Source organism: Trichechus manatus, unplaced genomic scaffold (genome assembly GCF_000243295.1).
Source record: "Trichechus manatus latirostris isolate Lorelei unplaced genomic scaffold, TriManLat1.0 scaffold00005, whole genome shotgun sequence".
NCBI classification, from domain to species: Eukaryota; Metazoa; Chordata; class Mammalia; order Sirenia; family Trichechidae; genus Trichechus; species Trichechus manatus.
The window spans coordinates 18,915,517-18,933,696 of NW_004443941.1; the positions used below are offsets into that span (position 1 = coordinate 18,915,517).

Genomic DNA, 18,180 nt, shown 5'->3' on the forward strand with positions numbered 1-18,180 from the left:
AGTTTAAAGGCTCCTTATTCTCACCCTCTGTCCTCTACCATAGTTGTTTTCAGCTATGCCTGTCTATTTGATCCCAATTCACAATTTTTGGTGGACTCCTTTTTCTCTTCCTAGGAGCTTGAATTTACAGAAGTTCTGTTTTTCCTTTCCGGTTGTCACATCTTTTATTTTTGTAAAGTTGCTGGGCTAGTTCATGACCACATAGATAAACAGATTTGATATGCCTGTCATGGGAGAATTACCCCCAGGGCTCAGTGTATCTGCAGAGGTAACATTTTAGCCTGTTTGCTTGTTTGGGTGAACTAGAATTGAACTGGTTGCAAACTAGTGAGACAAGGTTTATCTGTTTGTGTTTAAAAAAATTTCAAGCCCTGGCAGGATACTAGTGGTGCAGTGGTTAAGGTGCTTGGCTGCCAACCAAAAGGTTGGCAGTTCAAACCCATCAGCTGCTCCATGGGAGAAAGATGTGACAGTCTGCTTCTGTAAAGATTTACAGTCTTGAAAACCCTATGAGGCAGTTCTACTCTGTCCTGCAGGGTTGCTATGAGTCTGAATCGACTCGATGGCAGTGGGTTTGGCGCAGGATACTCAGTTTATTAACGTAAGTGATGATTCTGAATGCCCTTAGATATAGCTAATGATGTCCTTTAAGAAACTATTAATTTGTATACAGTAAATTTTTTTCTTACCATCTTAGTCATAATTGCTGTTCTCGTTGTCTGTCTTAAGCACTCTGCCCTTTGGTTTTGCTTCGTTCATTCAGCAACTGATTATTGAGCATCAGCTATGAACTGGACATCATACCTAGTATCTGGGATACTGTGGAAAAATAAGATAGATTCAGTCTCTGCCTGTGTAGAGTGTATAATCTGATAGGAGAAATAAACAGGTGAGCAGGCAATTGTACATATGATGTACTGCTATTGCTATGATGGGAGAGTATAGGTTGTAGTTTAACACCAAGGAGAGGTGCCTAACCAGACTTGAGACATCAGGGAAGGTATTCTGGAAGAAGTCAGGCTAACGCAAAAATTGAGGGATTCATTTGAGTTAGTCTGGCAAAAGGGGTGGAAGAACAGAGAAGTGTTTTCAGTAGATCCCGGCATTTGCCAAGATCTGGAGGCTAGAGAGAGCGTGGAACGTTGATAGAACCAAAAGAATTGCTGTATGGCTAGATTGTGAAGGTGGAGAGGCACAAAATGGCTGCACAAGTGAGTCAGATTAAGTAGAATTTTGTAAGCAGTCAGACTAAGGCATTTAGATTATATCCAAAAAGCAGTAGGGAGCCAATAATCTTACAATGTTACATAATCATTTTGTGTTTTAGAAAGAAAACTCTTACGACAACAGAGAATTGGCCAACCTACTTTTTCTACCTTCTCTTGTCTTGACGTTCTCTTGTTATCCAGCCAACCTATCTACCCACTTGCTTTGCATACCTACTCTCCTCATCCATGCTGTCTTCTCTCCTCTTTATCCATTCTTATCAAGGCTCGTCTTGGTTACCATCTTTTCCGCAAAACTCTTCCTAACTTCTCCAGCCCCCAGTGATGCCCTTTCCAAATCTGAACTCTTATTGTATCACTTATTTGACCCTTACAATGTTTTGCCTTATGCTATTATAATCTATATATATGCCTGTCTTCCTAACCAGATTTTAAGCTCCAAGAGCAATGACTGTCTTATATTGTTTGTACCTCCCATTGGACATAGCACAGAGCCTGACATGAATTATGTAGGTGCTTTTAAAAAATATTTGCTATTGAGATAAATGCAGTCACATTACAGTTTTGATTAAGTAACAGATGAGAGGCAAGACTCATATGTTCCAGGATTCAGAGGAACGGGATTCAACGCTGGCTTAAAATGGTCAGAGAAAGTCTAATGATTGGAACCAAATCCACTTATTTTATCTCATACAACATTTAATTAAGGCTATTACTGACAGAATTCCAAGCAGCAAGATGAGACCAGCTTGCAGTATTAATATCAACCATGTCCCTCAGGATCTCAGACCTAATCAGTTGTACAAATCGCATAAACCATCAGGGTCTACCATGGAAAGCCAGGTAGCTTTCTCCTGAAGTTTCTGTACTGACTTTTACACTTAGCCCCAGGCATTAATCCAGGGACAGCAGGTTGTATTAGCACTTACGCAGACTTTGCCTTAACCTATATGTTGGAAGTCATTCTTCACCCATAATGACCCTGTCCAGTGAGTTGAGGTAGACCTGAATGACTTTTTGGGCCGAGGTGGTATCATTGATCACAAAGTTAGCCAACACATTCTCTTCTGCATTTTCTAATCAGATAACTCCCTTAGTAGGAAGCTGCCCACAGGGTGTACAAAAATAATGAGTCAGTTATACCTCTGGGAAGCTCCCCTGAATAACCACGGGTAGCCTCATTTTGGAGAGATCTGCATAGTCAGTCATCTGAGGGCTGTGATCTACTGGTGATGTTTACTTAAACATTTGACATTCTCTTATGACCACCTTTAAGGTGCAAGTCATCGTGTTTTGGGGAGGGAGGCAAGTTAATGCCTGGTATTCACAAAAGAAATACAGTTCCAAAGGCACACATGGTCCTCCTGTAAAGAAAGTGTTATCTATAATTTTGGCCCCCTCTACATTATTTGGGAGGCGTATGTTGACAGTGCCTCTAACCTGGGCTACCAGCCAGCTGGTAAACCTTAAATTTCCTGGTTTAATTCAGATAACTGACTCTAGTCATTGTTTTGGAGAGACTGCCTAAGGGCAGTTATTCCAGCCTGTCCTATTTGTCCATACCACCAGCTGAGTGGCATTCAACTGCCCCATGCAATGATTGTACCATGACTAGGACTGGAGAAGACATCCAGTGGTGTTGACAGGAGTTCTGCATGAAGGTTCAGGTACTGAGGCCAGGGCGTTCCCATACAATTTTGGATAGACTTCTCAGTAAGGTTAAGGGGAAAAGTGATCAGACTCTGGTTAGAGGTGTCTGGCAGAGGATGGCAGACCCAGCAGTTAGTTAAATTTAATGTTCTTGCAACAGTTTGGGAGAGCCACACCAGGGCATTTTCCTTGGAGAGGAAGTCTCTGGGAGCATTTAACAAGTCAGAGACCCTTAATGTACCTCCCTCCTCTATTCCTCCCAGGTCTGTGTTCCCATGCCAGGTATCAAGGTTGTTCTCCCTCCACTACCACAAAATAAGTGTCTCCCTTTCCAGTAGCTATAATTTCACCTTTGCCCTTTTTTCCAGTCATCCTCTACTTGCAACCAGACCTTTTGTCTGGAAGGGTCAGGTGCAAGAGAGACAAGACATTTTTATAAAACTTACAGAAAGTAAGTAGGGTTAGGGTTAGGAAGACTCAACAAATAGTGTACTCAACCAAGTGATCATTGCCTTTATGATACAGAACTATGTCAATCCTACAAGAGAACTCAGGTGCTGAACAGAATTAAGTTTGAAATTTCTAGATACCCTTTGGCCAGTTTACCACTTGGAGGGTGGAACCAAGTGGGCTGCGTGGGGTTGTCGTTAGGGAAAAGAAAGAAGCATTATGCCAAGAATGGTCAGGGCATAATCCTGGGTTTTCAAAATAGCTGAAAAAGCTTCATGCATAATTTATTTTGCATTTTTTCTTTATGCTGTGTTTTTGGTGTACAAATTGTTTTAAAAATACTGATTGATGTAGTTGATTTTGTCAATTCCCCCTATTAGTTGATACTTTTTGGGTCTTGTTTAATAAATCCTATTCTCTATAATCTTCTGAAGAGTTTAGTAGTTTTACCTTTTACTTCTAAGGTTTGAATCACTGGAATTCAATTTTGTCTGTGGTGTGAGGTTGAGATCCACATTTAATTTTGTCCATGTGGGTAATTAGTTACCGTAGCACCTTTCTTTGTGATCTTCAGTACCAGCTCTTTTTTTAAAAAAAAATTTTTTTTATTGTACTTTAGGTGAAGGTTTACAGAACAAATAGTTTCTCATTAAACAGGCAGTACACATATTGCTTTATGACATTGGTTAACAACCCCACGACATGTCAACATTCTCCCTTCTTGACCTTGGAGGACCTTTTTTTTTTTTTGGGGAAAAAAAAACATAGCCAAAGATACATTTCAAAAATTTCTACATGTACAAGTCAGTAACATCGATTATGTTCTTCCGGTTGTGCTACTATTCTCACTATCCTTTTCCAAATTATTCCATAACAATTGTCTTCAACTCACTGTCCCCTAGGCTTCCCATCAAACCTTTTGAGTTGCTGTTGTCAATTTGATTTCACATAGATAATTCTTTTTGTTGTTGTTGTTGTACTTTAGATGAAGGTTTACAGAACAAAACAGTTTCTCATTAAACAGTACGCATATTGCCCTATGACAATGGCTAACAACCCTGTGACATGTCAACACTGTCCTTACTCAACCTTAGGTTCCCTATCCCCGGCTTTCCCATCCCTTCCTGCCTTCTAGTCCTTGTCCCTGGACTGCTGTGCCTCATTAGTCCCGTTTTGCTTTATGGGGCTCTCCAGCCCCCGGCTGAACAGTGAACCTTGGGAGTGACTTCACCACTGAGCTAAAAGGGTATCCAGGGGCCGTACTCTCAGGGTTTCTCCAGTCTCTGTCAGGCCAGTAAATCTAGTCCTTTTTTGTGTGTTAGAATTTTGTTCTACATCCGTCTCCAGCTCTGTCCAGAACCTTCTGTTGTGATCCTGGTCAGAGCAGTCATTGGTGGTAGCCGGGCACCATCTAACTGTACTGGACTCAGTCTGGTGGAGGCCTTGGTAGCTGTGGTCCATTAGTGCTTTGGACTAATCTTTTCCTTGTATCCGGTTCTCTTCATTCTCCCTTGTTCCCAAAGGGGTGAGACCAGTGGAGTATCTTAGGTGGCTGCTCACAGGCTTTTAAGACCCCAGACGCTATTCACCAAGGTAGAACGTAGAACATTGTCTTTATAAACTGTGTTATATGCCACTTGAGCTAGATGTTCCCCAAGACCATGGTCCCCACAGCCCTCCGCCCAGCAGTTCAGTCCCTCAGGGAGTTTGGATGTGTCTGTGGAGCTTCCGTGACCTTTCCTTGTATAAGTTGTGTTGGCTTCCTCAGTACGGTGTACTATCTTACCCTTCACCAAAGTTACCACTTATCTGTTGTCTATTTAGTATTTCCCTCCCACTCCTCCCATCCCTGGTAACCAAAAAAGATTGCTATTTTTTGTGTGTAAACTTTTTCATGAGTTTTTACAATAGAGGTCTCATACAATATTTGTCCTTTTGTGATTGACTTATTTCACTCAGCATAATGTCCTCCAGTTTGATTCATGTTATGAGGTACTTCACAGATTCATCGTTGTTCTTTCTTGTTGCATAGTACTCCATTGTGTGTATGTACCACAGTTTGTTTATCCATTCATCTGTTGATGGGCATCTAGGTTGTTTCCATCTTTTTGCTATTGTGAACAATGCTGCAGTGAACATGGGTGTGCATATGTCTTTCTAAATCAAGTTTTCATATATGTAGTTTCTGTTTCTGTTGGAGGAGGTCAGACACTGATCCCACACTGTTTTTACAGTGTGCAATAGCATTATGTCTGAAAAAAAAATGTACATACCTTAATTAAAAAATACTTTATTGCTAAAAAATGCTAACCATCATCTGAGCCTTCAATGCATCATAATCTTTTTGCTAGTGGAGGGTCTTGCCTTGATGTTGATGGCTGCTGACTGACCAGGGTGGTGATTGCTGAAGGTTGGGGTGGCTGTGGCAATTTCTTAAAATAAGACAACAGTAAAGTTTACCGCTTCGATTGACTCCTCCTTTCACGAACAATTTCTCTGTAGAATGGGATGCTGTTTGGTAGCATTTTACCCACAGTAGAACTTCCTTCAAAATTGGAGTCAATCTTTGCAAACCATGGTGCTGCTTTATCAAATAAGTTTATGTAATATTCTAAATCCTCTGTTGTCATTTTAACAATGTTCACAGCATCTTCACCAGGAGTAGATTCCATCTCAGCAAACCACTTCCTTTGCTCATCCATAAGAAGCAACTCCTCATCTATTAAAGTTTTATCATGAGATTGTAGCAATTCAGTCACATCTTCAGGCTCCACTTCTATTTCTAGTTCTCTTGCTATTTCTACCACATCTGTAGTTACTTCCTCCACTGAAGTCTTGAGCCCCTCAATGTCATCCATGAGGGTTGGAATCAACTTCTTCCAAACTCCTGTTAATGTTGATATTTTGACCTCCTCGCATTAATCACAAAAGTTCTTAATGACATCTAGAGTGATGAATCCTTTCCAGAAGGTTTTCAATTTACCCAGATCCATCAGAGGAATCACTATCTATGGCAGCTATAGCCTTATGAAATATATTTCTTAAATAATAAGACTTGAAAGTTGAAATTACTCCTTGATCCATGGACTGCAGAATGAGTGTTGTGTTAGCAGGCATTAAAACTTTAATCTCCTTGTACATCTCCATCAGAGCTCTTGGGTGACCAGGTGCATTGTTGATGAGCGGTAACGCTTTGAAAGGAATCTTTTTTTCAGAGCAGTAACTCTCAACAGGGGATGAGCAGTAAGTCTCACCAGTGGGCTTAAGTTATTCAATAAACCATATTGTAAACAGATGTACTGTCATTCAGGCTTTGTCGTTCCATTTATAGAGCACAGGCAAAATAGATTTAGCGTAATTCTTAAGGGCCGTAGGATTTTTGGAATGGTAAATGAGCACTGGCTTCAGCTTAAAGTCACCAGCTGCATTAGCCCCTAACAAGGGGGTCAGCCTGTCCTTTGAAGCATTGAAGCCAGTCTTTGACTTCTCTCTAGCTATGAAAGTCCTAGCTGATGTCTTCTTCCAGTATAAGGCTGCTTCGTCTACACTGAAAATCTGCTGTATAGTGTAGCCACTTTCGTCAGTTATCTTAGCTAGATCTTCTGGATAACTTGCTGCAGCTTCTACATCAGCATTTGCTGCTTTGCCTTGCACTTTTGTGTTATGGAGACAGTTTCTTTTCTTAAACCTCATAAACCAACCTCTGCTATCTTCCAGCTTTTATTCTGCACCTTCCTCACTTCTTTCAACCTTCATAGAATTGAAGAGAGTTAGGGCGTTGCTCTGTATTAAGCTTTGGCTTAATGGAATGTTGTGGCTGGTTTGATCTTCTATCCAGACCATTAAAACTTTCTCCATATCAGCAATAAGGCTGTTTCACTTTCTTATCATTTGTGTGTTCACTGGAGTTGCGGTTTTAAGTTCCCTCAGGAACTTTTCCTTTGCATTCACATCTTGGCTGTTTGGCCCAACAGACCTAGCTTTTGGCCTATGTCGACTTTCAGCGTGCTTCCTCACTAAACTTAATCATTTCTAGCTTTTGATTTAAAGTGAGAGATGTGTGACTGTTCCTTTTACTTGAAAACTTAGAGGTAATTTTAGGGTTATTAATTGGCCTAATTTCAATATTGTTGTGTCTCAGGGAATAAGGAGGCCCAAGGAGAGGGAGACAGGGAACGTCCGGTCGGTGGAGTAGTCAGAACACACTCAACTTTTATTGATTGAGTTTGCCATCTTATATGGGCGCAGTTTGTGGCACCCTAAAACAATTACAATAGTAACATCAAATATCACTGATCACAGTTCACCATAATAAATACGATAATAATGAAAAAGTTTGAAATATTGTGAGAATTACCAAAATGTGACACAGAGATACAAAGTGAGCACATGCTGTTGGAAAAATGGTGCTGATAGTCTTGCTCAATTCAGCATTGCCACAAACTTTCAATTTGTAAAGAATATAGTATCTGTGAAGTGCAATAAAACAAAGTATGCCAATACTAAAGTTTTATAATATTTCCAGCTGTGTGATTGGGTAAGTCCTCCAACCTTGTTCTTCTTCAAGATTGTCTTTGCTACTCTTGGCCTTTGGGTGTCTATTACATTTTAGAATCTGCTTGTCAGGTTACACATGCACACACACACACACACACCCACACCCACACCCACCCCTGTTACAATTTTGATCAGAATTGTATTGAATCTGTAATCAATTTGGAGAGAATGTCATCTTGATAATATTGAATCTTCCAGTACTGTCTCTCCTATTTAAGGCATCTCTCTTTTCTTAAGGCATTTTCTTAAGGCATCGCCCTTTAAAAATACAACAATGTAGAGACATGGAAGCTTGACCTCTACCTCACACCATACACAAAAATTAAATTGAGATGAACCATAGACCTCAGTATAAAAGTTAAAACCATATAAGCAGAATACCTTTGTGACCTTGGGGTAGGAAAAGATTCCTTAGAATGTAGAAAGCATGAATCATTGAAGAAATAAGTTTGATACATTGTTGGACTTCATCAAAATTTTATGACTTCTCATCAAAACAGAGCCCTGGTGGTGTAGTAGTTAAGCACTTGGCTGCTAACCAAAGATCAGCAATTCAAACCTACCAGCTGCTCCAGCTTTTCCATGGGAGAAGGATGGGGCAATCTGCTTCCATAAAGATTTACTTGGAAACTCTATGGGGCAGTTCTGCCCTGTCTTACAGGGTCACCATGAGTTGGAATCGACTCGATGGCAATGGGTTTGGTTTTGGTTTACTCATCAAAAGACATCGTTAGGAAAATAGGCAAACAACAGACTGCGAGCAGGTATATGCAATGCATATATCTGGCAATGGAGACAAGCAACCCATTTAAAAAACTGGCAAAAAACTTGAACAGATACTTCACTCACTAAAGATGACATAAAAATGGCCAATAAGCACATGAAAAGTGCTCGGCTTTATTAGTCATCAAAATGCAAATCAAAACCACAGTGAGATACCACTGCTTACCCACTAGAATGACTAAAATGGAAAAGAAAAACAAAAGAAAGAAAACAATACCAAATGTTGGAAAAGATGTGGAGCAACCAGAACTCTCACTCGTTGTTGGGAGTGTAAAATTATATAACCACTTTAGAAGAGAGTTTAAGTGTTAAAACACACTGCAGTTTTATTCTCAGATATTTATCCAAGAGAGAAGAAAACACATGACCACAAAAAAACCATGTACAAGAGTGTTTATAGCAACTTTATTCATAATAGTAAAAAAATGGAAACAGCTCATGCCCATCAACAGGAGAATGGATAAACTTGTACAGTCATACAGTAGGATATTACTTAACAACAACAACAAAAAGAATCGAACTATTGTATATCCACCAACATAGATGAATCTCATAAACTTTATGCTGAGTGAAAAAAGTCTGACACAAAAATTATGTAATGTATAATTACATTTATATGAAATTCTAGAATAGTCAAAGGCAAACTGTGATGATAGAAATTAGATCAGTGGTGTCTTTGGTGGGGGTGATAGTTGATCGGGAGTTGATGAGGGAACTTTCTAGGATGATGGACATTTTCTGAGTCTTAAATGGGGTGTAGATTACATAAACTTATTCATAAATATGAGTATATGCATTTGTTAAAACTGATTGAATGGTATACTTAAGATCTGAGCATTTCACTGTATGTAAAATATACCTCAATTTAAAAAAATATGGTACACTACATTCTGGGTCATTAATAGATGCATAACTCTAGGGGTGATAAAAAGGGACAGATTAGAGAATATTTATGCTACTTCTTCACAGTAGTCCTTCAATAGTTATGTAGACAGAATATTTTCCTAAATGCTGTATTTAGCATGATCTGTTCAGTCTGAGAAACTATTTTTAGGACCCAGTTAGAATTCAAGTGTAGTTGACCTGTATTTATGTTGGCAAAGGTAATCTTTAGAGACGTCAGCTGGGATTTGGCTCTTCAAAAGCTTACACACCAAGTCTGTACGTCTGATAACCCATACTCTATACCAGTGGTTCTCAACCAGGGAAGATTTTGCCCTCAGAGGACATTTGGCAATGTCTGGAGACATTTTTGATTGTCATGCGTTAGGGATGGTGATGCTACCGGCATCTAGCGGGTAGAGGCCAGGGATGATGCTAGACACCCTACAATGCATAAGGCAGCCCTCAACAAAGAACTATCTGTTCCAAAATGTCAGTAGTGCCAATGTTGACAAGCCCTTGTCTAGACCTGCCCTTATCACTAAAACTGAGTCAGCCTTATTTCTACTATACTCACAGTCTATGCTCATACTGTAGTGTTTACTATACTGATAGGCCAGATCAATTGTGGAAAATTGGCATTTTCACAAATTGCCATATTTTAATGAAAATAACCCATTTGTTTGCCAACCACTCCCTCCCCCTGCAAGGTATTTTTGTAAGTGCTGCTATGCCAATTTTTTTTTTTTTTTTTACAGCAACATGTTTAAAAATATTGGCATGGCGGCACTTACAAAAATCCCTCTTGGGGAGGGCACGGTTGGCAAACAGACGTAGCAGGTGCATGTTATTTGTGTAAAAATATGGTATATATTTCTTTCCTGATGGAATTTAATATCAAATATTTGTAAACGTATATAGTTTTAATTTTTGAGATAAAATTTCATACGTTAAGAGCACGTCCAAAATCAAAATTATTATATGTATTATATCTGTTGATTGTTAGATTCTTGACGTGCTGTAGGCTTTGTTCTTGTTTCATTACATATCCAAACAAATGACCTTAGTTTTCTTCCTTTAAAAAATAAAAATAAAAGGCCTTGTTATCAGATTAGAGGAGATTAAAGGATAGTAATTTATCTATTTATTTTTTTCTTCTCCACAGACTGACAGGGAGAGAATTTTTCTCTCGTTTCCCAGAACTCTACCCCTTTCTTCTTAAACAGTTGGAAGCTGTAGCCAATACTGTGGACAGGTAAGGCACAAATAGGTGGTGCAAAGTGAAATCAAGGATGTGAATCACTTTATTGAGGCTTTTTCTTCAGAAAACAGTTTTTTTAAATCAACTCCTTCCTTGTAACATGATGGATTAAATCAAGAAATTCTCCTTTACTACATCACGTTGCCTGGCTTTCTGCAGTAGTTGTGTTTGATCTAATTTAATCCTCTTTTCAGTGTTATACAGAACTGAACTAGCTTTAGAGAATCACATGGTGATTTCTTTTGTTAGGAATTATTTTCTTGCTCTTCTGTTTTTAATCTATGAGTTTACATTTTTGACTTTGCTTAATGTACACCTGTCATTTCTTCTCACTGACCTGTTACAGCTAACCACTGTGGAACTATAGCAGTGAGCCCCCTAATCTGGTCATCTATGATCAGAAATGGTATTGGTTTATCTGAGCAAAGATGGCCAGTGATCCTGGATGCATAAAGCAAAGCGATTAAGAGGACTTCCAGTCTGATCAGGGCCTATAGAAAAGTTCACCGTTTTCCTCTCAGTGTATGGATATCTTAGAACAGGCACTTTTATGTTCTTCCAGCATTTTTGCACTTGGTATGAATTTATACTAATTGTCTGTAATGGGAAAATAAATTATTTCAGTGACTTAGTTCTATTTATGAGACATTTCCTCACATTAGCAGTTTGTGCAGACAGGCATTTCTGGCCTTAGTAAGTGACTGCCTGTTCATGTTTTCATAAGTCCATTGGGATGGTGAAAGTTTCACTCTGGAAGAGGTACTGCTGTACTATGTGAACAGCTCTAATAATCAGAAGACTCTAGTTATGATGAGCCTTAGAGTAGAGTTGTGTGCAAAAACTCGATCCATGGCTCTGCCAATAGTTCTTCCACGTTATGAACATTGGGTAGATTTAAAGGGAATTGAGAAAAAGAAAAATGAAAAAGAGAAAAACTAGCCCTTGATCATAGAGTCTCACTTCATATGGATTCATGATTAAAAAATGTTTGAAGACAGAGCCTCGTCTCCTAAATTTTAAATCTTTTATATTCAGTGTTTTTTCTTTTTCTTCAGTGATACAGGGGAACTAAACCGTCACCCAAGCATGTTTCTCCTACTTTTGGTGTTGGGGAGGCTCTACCCTTCTCCGATGGACGGCACTTCCTCTGCTCTCAGCATGGCACCTTTTGTCCCCTTCATTATGAGGTAGTATCATGGTTCATGGAAATAATGGGATGGGTCTGGAGCTCTATAAGGAGTTTTCTCTTGTTCTTATTTCAGACATTGTTAGTTTTTTTTACTTTGAGAGGGGTCTTGTGAAGGGAAAGACCTGGGGCTCATTGCCCTTGACGGGTCTTCAGTGTTTCAGAGGAAAGATATAGGAGCTCAATAGGACCTGTGTGGGTAATGTTCCCTTAGAGCCCTGCCTACTAATAGATGTGTGGTATTGATAGGGACACCCCCTTTTGTAAAACGTAGCCTGGGTATTTGTATTATCTCTGTGTTGAGGGGGGAACCTGGCCAGCATGGGACAGGCAGCTCCCCTAGCCAGGTCTGCCAAGTCCTTTCATGAGTACCAGGCCTGGCCTTGGCATATATCCCCTTTCCAGGGGTTCAAGAAGATATCTGGCCCTTCATTCCAGAGGAATCTGCTAGTGGGCACAAGGGGTAGCATGTTAGATGGCAGTGCTGTATGGCATTTGTTCACTTCCCATTCATTTTCTCTTTCAAGTTTGGAGTACCTGAGAATGAGCCATGAATACAGATTGCACATGGACTAAATAATAATAGGCTTTCTTTGTAGAGCCTAGAATCACTTCTGTACATTTTTGAGTCATCTCCCAACTTCTGATCACCTGTATCATGTTGAATCAAAAGTCTCGATAAATAGACCTCTAAAATGTAATGAAAATTTCTTATAAATCATTTCAGAATCCCTGTTGTATTAGTTAGCTTTTACCTTTTTGCTTACCTCTTGACAGACCAGCACGTTTATTTTTATGTATCTACCAAAAATTGAAATGGACTGGGAGCAGGATAAGAATACCAACCTCGAGAAAGTGTGTTTGTTAATTTTGTGGTGTCCCAGGTTCCACTTCCTGGTTTCACAGAGCTGACTTATGCATTTTCATGTGAGAAACCATTAAACACAAGATTCGAGCATGTGATTTCTGTAGCCGTTGTTTGTACCAAGCCCTGGCTGTGGCTGTTATCTGTGATCACAGAGATGACTCACTCGGTCGACTGGTTTTGTTTTTTGATATAGTTACCAGTCTTCTTCATCCAGCATTTGGTAATTCATTTTAGGAGTTAGAGTGGTAAACTATACTTACAGGGGCATTGAGAAATTGTACTTTTGTATGTAACTGGAAAGAACTAAGAAATGTTTCAGAAAGTTGATGCAAGGGAGAAAGCTACATACACAGAATCACAGGGTAGTACAGAAGTAAAGATAAGCTTTAGAACCTTGTCATCCTGTGCTGAGAACATTCAGTTTGTGGAAGCTGATCACTAATTATTCTGTTATTTGTTGCATCCTAGAAACCAGAAATTACTAAATTGAAAATATCCTTCCAAACTGTTATTTAATTAGTTTACATATAATCAGAATGCTCATATTGTTTGTTATATTGAAAGCATCTATTGCATATTGTAAAGATTGCATTAATATAGAAGATTGAAATGTTTCCAGTGTACTTAGTGCATTGTTCTGTAAACTCAAAAGGCACAGAGTAAGAAGTGTACAATTATCCTGTCCTTCCAGTGAAAATACCTTGGTCAGTATTACTTTCTGTCTGAATAAAGATTCACAGAGCACCAACAATGGTGGAAGTACCACAATTGATTCTTGAGTTAGAGAGTCAGTAGACTGTGATTTTTTCTGTGTCCATGAGTGTTATAGAACAATACTTTTCAGACTTTAATGTGTAAACACAGCACCTGGGGAATTTGGAAATTCTGATTCAGTAGATCTGGGGTGGGGCCTGAGGTTATACCTTTCAAACAAACTTCCAGGTAATGTTGATGCTGCTGGTCTGTAGACTACATTTTGAACAGCAAGATTAAAGATACTTGAGAGGGAAAGGCCCTTCAGGAATTTACAGTATAGTTTGGGGTATTAAACTTATATAAGAAATAGCCAATGAACACCATCAGTAGTGTAGGTATATATATGCATACATATATGTGTGTGTATATATACACCTTAATGCAGATGATTTTAATAAACTAGAAAATGGTAGGATCATACTTGATGAGGCTATTTAGCGGGGTTATAGGAAGTAGATTTTGACCCAGGAATGAGACAAAAGGCAAGAAAGTGTTCTGAGCAGAGAGGTTGGTAGGAAGTAGTCTATCAACCTTTGTTGAGTCCTGACTTTTGCCAGGCACTGAACTGGGCATTTTTCTTACAATGATTCTGAGAGGCAACTGCAGTCACCCCCATTTTTTAAGTGAGGAAATTGAAGTTCAGAGAGCAAGCCAGTTACCGAGCTAGGATTTGAACCCAGGGATACTGGCCTTGTCAAGGGTCTTAGGTGTACTCTGTTGTACCACTATAGCCAGATCTCTTTTGTGTAGACGAGGACTTTAGCTATGCTAAATGGGCCTATTGGGCCCTAAATTATATAACTAAGAGAGATGAGGAGCCTATATCCACAGTTGTTGCATGTGAGTACATGCTCTTTTCAGAATGTAGAAGCATTATCCCCACCTGCAGTGGAATCTGCTCCTTACTTTGCTTTCCCAGTAGTGAGGGTGGCTTGGTTGGGTGCAGGGCCACCCTCTAGTTCATATTTGTGAGACTGTTGCCTGGGATCGTGGGGTTGGTCCATGGCAAGTACAGAGGAAGCCCGGCTCTTCTTTCATGACCTCTTTCTGTAGTGAAGTAGAAGGACCTTGAATTTAAAGTTAGAAAACCCAGTTTTGAGTTTCATCAGCACAACTACCCTAAATATTCATAGTCACACTGGGGAGATGAGGTATAAACAGATTTTTTTTTTAATTGTGAACTTGATAAGACTGTACACATTTGATTTTTAAATTACTTTTGAGAAAGCTATTCATGAAAAAAGTGAAAGATCAGGTCATATAACCTGTCATTCCAGTCAGTATTTGTGGTTCTAATTGAAGTAAAGATTGGGCAGTTGTTGACCTGAGGTAATAACTGAAAAGATACTGTACGCACAGTGGATGAGCAGTATTTTATTTTTGTAGCATCGTTAGTGGTAACTTATGTGCTTGGAAGAGCTCTAATCAGACTCTTGGACACTGAGTTTAGCTAAAGAGGAATTTTTCAGCGAGTGGGAGTAGAGCAGAGGTTGCTCTGACCGAGCGAAAGTGAATTGCACAATGTGAAGATTAAAAGCCCCAACAACAGCTTTTTATTTCTCTTTGATTTATTTTACATACCTGCTGTTTCCTTCCTCTCTGTACATGTTTGTAAGTAAATTTGTATTTTTAGACCATATCCCACATTTAGGAGTATATCCCAGCTTATTCCTCTGTTGATTTTCTTTGTTGCCTTAACTCTTAGAAGTTACTGATTTGGATTTTCCAAAGTTATACATGTGTGTAGTTATGATTGTTTTTTGCATCATCTTGGAGCAAAAATGCTAATATTAATCCCAGCATCTTGTTTACAGAAATGTTTTTTATCCAGTGTATTTTGTGTGCCTAGTGCTGTGCTGGATCCAGATATACAGCCCTCTACCATGTGAATAGGACGTCTTCAATTTAAGACCATTCACCTTTCAGTTCAAATAGCACAAAGCAATGATGTCATGGTTTAAAAGGGATCTCGACTGACACCCTGAATACAGCTAACCAATGCCCATTTGTCCAGGGTTTTCTAGAGGCAAAAGTCTCTGGGCATGCGTCTTTGAATTGCCTTTCACAGAGGAGTTTCAAGTTTGAATTGAAGAGCTGTAGGAAACCGCATTTGCCTCAAACCTAGAAGACAGCGTGGAGTCCTGGACTCAAGAGCAAAGGCCCTGGACTTAGGAGACCTGATTCTGTCCACCTCTGCCTCTTAGTCACTAACTGTGACACTTGAACAAGATTCTTTACCCTCTCTGGGCCAATGTGGTTACATGCGTGTGTGTTGGGAGGGTATAGGTTGAGATGGAAAGCATCTTCTATTGCTCATAACTGAGATCTCTTAGCATTGGATCAATACCTGTGAGAGGAATCCCTCCACTGCCTTTTTTTTTGCTTTTTTGGGTGCCTTTAAAAGGATCTCCCTCCCATTCCCCTGTTTTGGGCCTAGTTTCATTCAGTATGATTTTCCCCAAACCATTATAGTCATTGTTCCCTTTAAACAAATTTTAATTGAAATCTGCTTTTCTTCTGACAAATATTGAAATACAAATAATAGTACAGTTTTAGTTAATCACATGGCAGTGGAAATCACCAATAGGGACTTATGCAGTGGAAACTTTTTTGGCTGAGATATGAATATCCAGCCAACAATTAAAAAAAATTGGAAAATATGCTTTATTTTAAAAATATTTCATGGAACCTTTTGAATGTATTAGTCTTAAAACGGAGGACTGGGGGACAAAAACTAAGTGTTAGTTGGTCCTTTTAAGCCTATGCCATTGGGAAATAATATTGACACTTTTTTTTTTTTCCCCCTTGAACGTTACATAATTCAGGGATTATCTATCACTTTGCTCCTTACCCCAATTATGAAGTTGAAAGAACTTGTTTTCCATGGTGTAGAGTTGAGGTCTTTGCAGCAGACAGTAGTTGACTCCTACCTTCTTTTGTAATTGTACTACTGGATTTCTTCTTCAAGGCTGCACATCATGTTTCTATCTGTTCTGTCTTCCCAGAATCCTTGTAGATAAGAAGAGGGCAGGGTTTGCTTTAGAGAGATAAATGAGGCAGAGAGCAGTTCAAACACTGCCGGGAAGGCAGATATGCCCTTGTCCCTTTCTCTGCCTCTCAGATCCTCATCGTCTCTCCCTTCTCTGAGTGGCTGTAACATTTGTTACTTAAACCTTTGTTTCTGCCTAGCCCAGGTTCGGGCACGGAGTTGGATTAAATTATTAACGCAAAAAAATGAAACTAGTGTGAATGAGACTTTTTTTGTCTGAGTAGATCTGTATGTGAAGTACTCAAGGGACTCACCATAAAAACCTGTTGCTGTCGAGTTGATTCCAATTCATAGAGACCTGATGGGACAGAGTAGAACTGCCCCACAGGGTTTCCAAGGAACGGCTGGTGGATTCGAACTGCTGACCTTTTGGTTAGCAGCCTGAGCTTTTAACTACTCCTCCACCAGGGCTCCAAAGGAAGGGACTCACGGTCCTACACTGTTGGAGCCATGTTTTGTATCCCACTGATCATTAGTTGTATATGAAAAGGTTGGCTGTCTTTTGTGTTGTACCTGGCATCTGAGGAGCCTCGTGTTCTAATATGAGCTCTGCCATTTGCTTTTTTTTAAATTGTGCTTTAAGTGGAAGTTTACAGTTCAAGTTAGTCTCTCATATAAAAATTTATACACATGTTGTTATGTGGCCCTACTTGCTCTCCCTATAATGTGACAGCACACTCCTCCTTTATACCCCAGATTTCCTGTGTCCATTCAGCCAGTTGCCTGTCCCTTTTTGCCTTCTCATCTCGCCTTCGGACAGGAGCGGCCCATTTAGTCTCATGTATCTACTTGAGCTAAGAAGCACTCTCTTCACGAGTATCATTTTATGCCTTATAGTCCAGTATAATCTATGTCTGAAGAGTTGGCTTCCAGAATGGTTTCAATTCTGGGCTAACAGAGAGTCCGGGGACCATGTTTTCCAGGTTCCCTCCAGTCTCAGTCAGACAATTAAATTGGGTCTTTTTACTAGAATTTGAGTTCTACATCCCACTTTCCTTCTGCTCCATCAGGGACTTTCTGTTGTATTCCCTGTCAGGGCAGTCATGGTGGTAGCCGGGCACCATCTAGTTCTTCTGGTGTTAGGCTGATGGAGTCTCTGGTTTATGTGGCCCTTTCTGAGTCTTGGCCTAATATTTTCCTTGTATCTTTGGTGTTCTTTATTCTCCTTTGCTCCAGGTGGATTGGGACCAATTGATGCATCTTAGATGGCCACTTGCAAGCTTTTAAGAGCCCAAACTCCACTCACCAAAATGGGATGTGGAGTATTTTCTTAATAAACTTTGTTATGCCAGTTGACCTAGATGTCCCCTGAAACCATGGTCCCCAGACCCCGGCCCCTGCTACTCTGTCGCTCAAAGTGTTTGGTTGTATTCAGGAAATTTCTTAGCTTTTTTGTTTTGTTTTTTTAAATTGTATTTTAGGTGAAGGTTTACAGAACAAATAGTTTCTCATGAAACAGTCAGTACACATATTGTTTTATGACGCTGGTTAACAACCCCACGACATGTCAAC

The 18,180-nt window shown here is 39.6% G+C and overlaps 1 protein-coding gene across 1 annotated transcript in view; it reads left to right on the forward strand.

Annotated features, from left to right (window-relative positions):
• Positions 1-18,180, forward strand: part of THADA (THADA armadillo repeat containing) — a 379,793-nt gene that overhangs the window by 147,152 nt on the left and 214,461 nt on the right. The window contains exons 27-28 of the mRNA XM_023735532.1: positions 10,714-10,803; positions 11,865-11,996. Of these exons, the coding sequence (XP_023591300.1) occupies positions 10,714-10,803; positions 11,865-11,996 (222 nt within the window). The remainder of the gene's footprint in view (positions 1-10,713; positions 10,804-11,864; positions 11,997-18,180) is intronic.